The sequence below is a fragment of the Trachurus trachurus genome (genome assembly GCF_905171665.1).
Source record: "Trachurus trachurus genome assembly, chromosome: 7".
Taxonomy (NCBI): domain Eukaryota; kingdom Metazoa; phylum Chordata; class Actinopteri; order Carangiformes; family Carangidae; genus Trachurus; species Trachurus trachurus.
In genome coordinates, this window is record NC_139901.1 from 9,662,459 (window position 1) to 9,669,926 (window position 7,468).

Below are 7,468 nucleotides of genomic sequence, written 5' to 3' on the forward strand. Positions count from 1 at the left end.
CTTTACAGCTCATGGTCATTGTATTCATGAAGAGTTTGCATGGTTTTGTGTAACGTTCTGATGAACACTTGCTCAAGTCAGTTCCCACTTGTTGCTGATGTAATAAGTGACGTGAAGATTTTGCAGAAAAACTCCAAAGTTACTGCTCTGTCAGCAGCATCCACCCTACACAGTCATTGTTTAAAAAATGATGGAGGTTAATTGGTTAATCAAGTTTAATAAAATTAGGCTGGTTTAGATGTTTAAAAATTTGTGCTTATTTCACCCCCTGCCGTCCACACTGAGATCATTTTCACCTGTGCCCTATGGCGAATTAGTACAAACATGTAGGATTTTACCAGTTACATATACGTAGATATGTTTTTTTTTTTTTTCAAAATATGGAAAGTAAGATGTACATAACATGTTGATTTGTGGGATTAAGGGGCGCTGGTCTGTGGATTTGTTATTGTCACACTGACTGAAACTAAGCTCAAATAACCGGCTGCTACAGTGACACTAGTTTCATGTTTATAGTGCAAACATGAGAGTGGCATCAATCTTATCACCTAACTCATGTCAAGAGTGATAATAAGTGTATTCCCCAAAATGCCGAACTGCTCCTTTTCAGAAAACTAGGACAAAACTGCATTCCTGGAATATGACAGTGAAAAATTAGATTTGTTGGGAAGTGTTTTGAACTAAGTCCAGTATGACCTGTAGTCTAACGTGTCCCAGTGTAAATTTCAATAAAACAAGTGAGGACAGCCTCTCATCCTAATCTGTATGATGGTCAGTAATAAGCATAGTAAGTGAACCTATAACATATCTGTGTAAACAGGCCCCAAAATAAACTCATCAAACTAACAGCAATGTGAAGAGAGAGAAATGTGGTATAACAGTTTGAATAATTAAACATTATTGCATCACACTCTACATTCCACATTGATTACTGTGTGATAGATACGTGGAACAGCACTCGCTGCCAAGGCTAAACAATGCTCCATGTCTGTCAAACTCTAAGAATAGAAAAATAACAGGGAAAAGGGAAGTAGTTCACTATGTAAATGATTTATTTGCCCTAAAACATTCGTGAATAATAAGTGTAACACTGTGTGTAATGCAGAATTTCGCATTTTCTCCCACCTGATCTGCATATTATACAAACTCAATAATATGTCGGATCACACATCATTGTCCAAATATAGTTACTGAGAAAGTGACACAGATGTTGAGATGGTGCAAATCACTTTTGTACTTTTGTGTGTAATCCCTCTGTCAAACACACAAACAGTGAAAAAAAAGCAGCCCCTCCCTCCTTACACACACACACAAACAGTACCTTACCACTGCATTGTTAACACACCTTCGTTTATGGATGTAAAGCTGAATTAATGAGTAATAACAACTCTTATCATCCGCCCGCCAGCCAACCCGCCCCCGCACACACGCACACACACACACACACACTTGAATCTCTGAATCTAAATATAATATTTCTTTTAATTTGATCAGACCTCCAGATCCCACTGTGGATCAGCTGTGGTGGATTTGGAAACTTTCACCTGGAGACACACACAAACAGAGAAAGAGGAGGGCAACACAGAGAAATACAGCTGCTGACAAACCCTGTCCAAAGATAAGGCTCTCCCTAACAACGCAGAGAAGCCTGTAGAAAGGCCAGGTAATGGTTTTGAGTGACTGGACAATGTGTCATAGAAGTGTAATGTTACAGCCCTGCCTCCCTCTCTCACCCAGCCCTGCAGCCAATGGCAGCTCGGCCCAGGCCCCTCCCACTGAGACAGCCTTTAAAACTCCTCAGTAGTTTCTCTTCTTTCTATCCACTCTGGTCTATCCCCTCTGCCTGCCTGCTCGCCTTGCCTACCGAGCCATTCGGCCTGACCTTCCCAGACTCAATTCATCCAAAAGAAAAAGATCTACTCCAGACTTCACAATGTCTAACACCTACAGGACCTCCTCTTACAGTGTGAAGAGCTCCAACGCCCCACGGAGCTTCAGCAGCAGCTCCTATGCTGGACCAGGCGGTATCACCTCCCGCAAGTCCTACAGTGTCAGGAGTTCCTTTGGAGGAAGCAACAGGGGCTATGGAGGAGCTGGAATCACCAGCTCATCTGCCTATGGCCTGAGCTCAAGCGCAGGCATGGGTATGGGAATGGGTATGGGCATGGGCATGGGCATGGGCATGGGCGGCATGGGCGCTCAGGCCCCCATCACCGCTGTCACTGTGAACAAGAGCCTGCTGGCCCCCCTGAACCTTGAGATTGACCCCACCATCCAAGCCGTCCGCACCCAGGAGAAGGAGCAGATCAAGACCCTCAACAACCGCTTTGCTTCCTTCATTGACAAGGTAACGGAAGGCAAATACAGTTTGTGTGTGTGTGTGTGTGAAAACTTCTGTTCACCCAGGCAAAGGTCTTGCTGCAGACAGTGAAAGTGTTTCAGTTCTTTGACATTGTTATGTAATATTTGATACAGAGAGGCCCATATGTTTGCCACATGTGCTGTAATGCTGATTTCCTCACTTTGGCTGCGTGGAGAAAGTTGATTTATCAGCTCCCCTCTCTCTCTAGTTTAATCACCTCCCACAAATGCAGTCATGGCAGAACGTGCTCAAACTTTAGGGTTTGCCTCTTTATCTTTTGGCTCTGGCTGCCGTTCTTTTTTTTCTTTTTCTTGCAATGATGAAAACCATACGTGCAGAATGGAGAGACAGAAAGACAAAGAGAGTGAGAGAGAAAGAGAGAAAGGGTGTGTCAGGGCAGAGCTCAGGGCTTGTGATACGAGTTACCTTGGGACTGGTCCCTCCCTTCTCTGGGGTGTGGCTCTTTCTGCTGCCCTGGTGGCCCCCACCCCTCCCAACACACACACACACACACATAGACATAGACATACACATAGACAGAACCAGTATTTAGTGCCATCGTTACCTTAATGACAATGCTTCTTTTCACTGTGGCACATTTGCTAAGGAGTGTCCATTGGGAGTATAAAAAGAGTTTTAATCATCATCATCATAACCGACATTCAAGTTCTCTATATTTTCTGTATTTGCGTAACGCTCCGGCCCTCTAAGGCCTCAGCAGTGGGTTAATATTTAAAAAGGCTGGTTGGTTTCATGTTCTGGTCATTGCTGGCTGACTGGCTGCATATCAGCTCTCCTTCTGCATTCGGCACAGTGATTAAAAGAAGATGGAGTACAGTTTGCATACTTCAACACACAGAGACAAACTCCTATCGTGTGTTATCTCTTGGCTGAAGTAAATTGGAAGCACTTTTATTATCTGTATTTCCTGTAGTTCAAGCGAGGTTCTTGGTGAGATGTCACCTGTTGAGTGGGGCAAGGTCCATTGTGTCATGTATCTGCTTTTACTGTTCACAAATATGCAAACTTCCCCACCTGCCCATCTTCCTCACCCCCTCCTCCTCCTCGGCTGCTGCTGAAGGCCTTCACATTCCCAGCTCCACCTCCCTCTCACTCTCTTCTCTTCACACCTATAACACAGTTAAATATTTACTCTTCTGCATCTGCCTGCGGATGTAACTTGGCTTCACCCCCTCCCCCTCCCCTGCCTCCCCCTTCTCTTCTCTTCTCACCCTCTCCGTATTTGCCTTCTCTGGATGGAAGCCAACCCCATACAAAAACAGGAAGACATGGACGGAGAAGGGTTAACTAGCTATGTTACTCCATCACTGGCTTTTTCCAACCTCGTCTTGTTCTCCCTCCCCTCTGCCTCCTGTCAGGATGCACATACGTCATGAAGGCCTTCCTTTGGAAAAGCACGGCCAGTCTGGAAATTCAGCCAACAACAGCTTACTGATCACTATAGATAGATATGAACAACAAAGGCTGTAGACAGTGAATAAATAGAAGGCGGGATGAGAGTGATTGATTATTTGAATGTTAGACCTGATGTTATGTGGTTAGAATAAGAATGGGCAAGTTGCAGTTACATCACACCTTTAATGGGAATTTCATAATGTGTAACTGATGACTACGAACATGTGTGATAGTTTTCAAACATGTAAGAAACTTTTTGAGGGTTTTTTTTTTCTTCCTGCATTCTTTCAATATTATAACCTTTACCTCCCTCTTTCTCTGGCCATCAGGTCCGTTTCCTGGAGCAGCAGAACAAAATGCTGGAGACCAAGTGGAACCTGCTGCAGGGACAGACCACCACCCGCTCCAACATTGACGCCATGTTCGAGGCCTACATTTCCAACCTGCGCAGACAGCTGGACAGCCTGGGCAATGACAAAATGAAGCTGGAGGCCGACCTGCACAACATGCAGGGCCTGGTGGAAGACTTCAAGAACAAGTGAGTGCGATCAGGGCAGTGGGGGCGATAAAGGATAACTCCTCTTTTTAGCATTGGGCCTTTTCCATCCTATAAGGAAACATGCAGGTCTTTTAGGATTCATATTTTTCTTTTAGATTGCACTGGATCATTACAGCAGTAGAGTTAATGTTTTAGTGGACTACTCCCTACAGCTGTCCATTGTCTTGCATCACACAAACTCGAGGGGATTACAACATTGGGAAAGCATGTGCCGAACACCCATTACATTACATGCGAGGGGAACTCATTTTACAGAGCTGGCTGTCAGGAAATCTGCCTATGACTTTACATAAGAAGACAAAAGTCTCTAACTCAAGTAGGAACAACATTGATGTATTTACTTGGTTGTCCACAAGCAAATGAGAGCCTATGAGCTCAGGAGCCCCCCGAGGGAGAAATATCAGTAACACCTCTCTGGCTTGGTCCTGAGTCAACAGACAGTGTGAGACAAATACCACAAGGGAGTTCAAGAATTAGTTATGGACTTCTTCTGCCTCCTAGTGTTACATCAGTGTATAAACTCTTAGAACTGAACAGGAGCATGAGTTTTGATTGTACTGAATGTTGTCTGATTTTTCCTTCTCAGGTATGAAGATGAGATCAACAAGCGCACAGAGTGTGAGAATGACTTCGTCCTCATCAAGAAGGTCAGCATCATGATTTCCCCAACTTTAAATCTGATACTGTAATTGCATTCTTATACTGTATTGTTCTATCAATGAAGATGGAAATGTATCCAAGGCTAACAAATACTTCTTTTCTAGGATGTCGATGAGGCCTACATGAATAAGGTTGAGCTGGAGGCCAAGCTCGAGAGCCTGACAGATGAGATCAACTTCCTCAGGTCGATCTACGATGAGGTACGGCACAAACTCCGCTGTGTTGCCTTGTTTGTTTCATACTTTCCATGCAGGCATTAAAACTGCCAAACTTTGAACTGCTTGCTGCTTTAATCAGCATTATTTGTGATCTATCTATCTAGTCATGGCATGCTTACAATATTTGTGGTACCTTCTTGGAGTAATTCAACATCTGCTTAACATCTTACGTCTCACTTCTTGTGTAGTCATTGAGGCCGGGTTGATTAATCCCATTCTTTTTCTGTTGGGTTTTTATTTAATTTTTTAGGAACTGCGTGAGCTCCAGAGCCAGATCAAGGACACCTCAGTCATTGTGGAGATGGACAACAGCCGCAACCTGGACATGGACTCCATTGTGGCCGAAGTCAAGGCTCAGTATGAGGACATCGCCAACCGCACTCGTGCCGAAGCAGAGACATGGTACAAGACCAAGGTAATGGATGACTCTTATTTAGATCATACCTCTTTAAAGATATTTTCACACTGTGAGGCTTTCATCTAGAGGCTTTCAAGTTTGTAATATCTTGTTTTGCTGATCTTCATCTAGTATGAGGAGATGCAGACATCCGCCAACAGATATGGAGATGACCTGAGGTCTACCAGGACAGAGATCACAGACCTCAACCGCATGATCCAGAGATTGACATCAGAGATCGATGCTGTCAAGGGACAGGTATGCAAAAAAAAAGTTTTTGGCAGAATGATATTTTAAGACTCTTTAAATTCTTAATCCCAACCATCCAATAATCCGGAAAATCGACAATAGAATGAACCAAAAAATCTTTTCACAGCGTGCCAACCTGGAGGCCCAGATCGCCGAGGCTGAGGAACGTGGTGAGCTGGCTGTGAAGGACGCCAAGCTCCGCATTAAGGACCTGGAAGACGCACTGCAGAGAGCCAAGCAGGACATGGCCCGCCAGATCAGAGAATACCAGGACCTGATGAACGTCAAGCTGGCATTGGACATTGAGATCGCCACGTACAGGAAACTGCTGGAGGGAGAGGAGGACAGGCTGTTAAATGGCATCAAGGCAATCAACATCTCCCAACAGAGCAGTAAGTCGCCTTTGCTGTCCCACCTTACATAGTTTGGATATCTGTATAGATTTTAGATCCATCTCAACAGATTCCACAAATTCTAAAGTTTCCTCCAACTGGTCTTCTCTCAACAGCAAGCTACAGCGGCTTCCCCATGGACTCCATGAAGAGCAACTACGCCAGCACCTACTCCAGCGGATACGGCAGCGGATACGGCAGCGGATATGGCAGCAGCTCAGGTGGATTCAGCGGCGGCAGCGCTGGCGGATACGGCGGCAGCTCTGGCGGATACGGCAGCGCTGGCGGATACAGCACCACCACCCAGAGCAAGAAGAACGTCGTGATCAAAATGATCGAGACCAAGGACGGCAGAGTGGTGTCCGAGTCCTCTGAGGTCATTGAGGATTGAGCTGTTTAGTTTAGAGGTGTAGTTACCTGTCTGCTATGAGCTCCTCTGCCCTGTGGTAGTTTTCTTTTTTTACTCACAGTTCACCCCCTGGCCCAAACTATCGTAATAAACAAGTCTGAAGTAAAACGCTTTCCAGCCACTCTCTTCTACAGTTTAAACATGTTTTTTCATGAACACTACCAAAGATCTGAAAGGGACCAAAGAATTTATGACCTGATGTATGATGTCTTGTACTAAAAAAAAGTTGTGTCTTAGAAAGTGAGATTTCAAAATACTGGGCAAACTGCAAATATGGAGAAAAAAAAACCTTCCTTGAAATCTATGCAACAGCTATTTCACACACGAAGGACTGTCGTCTTCAAAACTGTGTTGCACCAAATGGACAGTGGCGTCAAAGGAATGTGAATGTATGGAAAGTGCTCCAGTGTTGTTGGTCAAATAATGTCTTAAAATTGCCTGCTGCAGTAGGTAGTGCATGTCTTCCCTATGCGTGTCCTGTAACTGAAACTGTTCGACCCCTTAGGAGGCTGCCCACATCATACTGTTGTCCTGAGGTGCAGATTTTGCTACTAAACAAAATAAAAATGTGTTTACTGAAAAAAAAAATCATGTGTTGATTACTCTAAGAAAGATAGAACGAGGAATAAATACTATATTGGGAGGAGGGGAAAGAAGGAAGGATAGATAAAATAAAAACAAATTGCTCATATTCATATAATTAAATGTATCTTCCCATTCAAATGGATAGGAAAGTGTGTGCCATGTGAAAGTCAAAAAATAAACAGTACATCTAATTTGTTCAGAGAGTCAGGGAATACCAGGCT

General features: G+C 44.1%; 1 protein-coding gene across 1 annotated transcript; it reads left to right on the plus strand.

The window, feature by feature from the left end:
• Positions 1 to 1,819: 1,819 nt before the first annotated feature.
• On the plus strand, positions 1,820 to 7,256 carry krt8 (keratin 8). Its single transcript, XM_083976312.1, has 8 exons — positions 1,820 to 2,347; positions 4,108 to 4,316; positions 4,924 to 4,984; positions 5,102 to 5,197; positions 5,466 to 5,630; positions 5,745 to 5,870; positions 5,989 to 6,253; positions 6,370 to 7,256. The coding sequence occupies exons 1-8, from the start codon at positions 1,934 to 1,936 to the stop codon at positions 6,642 to 6,644; spliced, it is 1,611 nt and encodes a 536-aa protein (XP_083832438.1). The 5' UTR covers positions 1,820 to 1,933; the 3' UTR covers positions 6,645 to 7,256.
• Positions 7,257 to 7,468: the final 212 nt, after the last annotated feature.

Coding starts and splice junctions, on each gene's coding strand:
- krt8 (XM_083976312.1), top strand. CDS start 1,934: ATGTCTAACACCTACAGGACCTCCTCTTACAGTGTGAAGAGCTCCAAC. Junction 4,985..5,101: donor ACTTCGTCCTCATCAAGAAG/GTCAGCATCATG, acceptor CTTCTTTTCTAG/GATGTCGATGAGGCCTACAT. Junction 5,871..5,988: donor TCGATGCTGTCAAGGGACAG/GTATGCAAAAAA, acceptor ATCTTTTCACAG/CGTGCCAACCTGGAGGCCCA.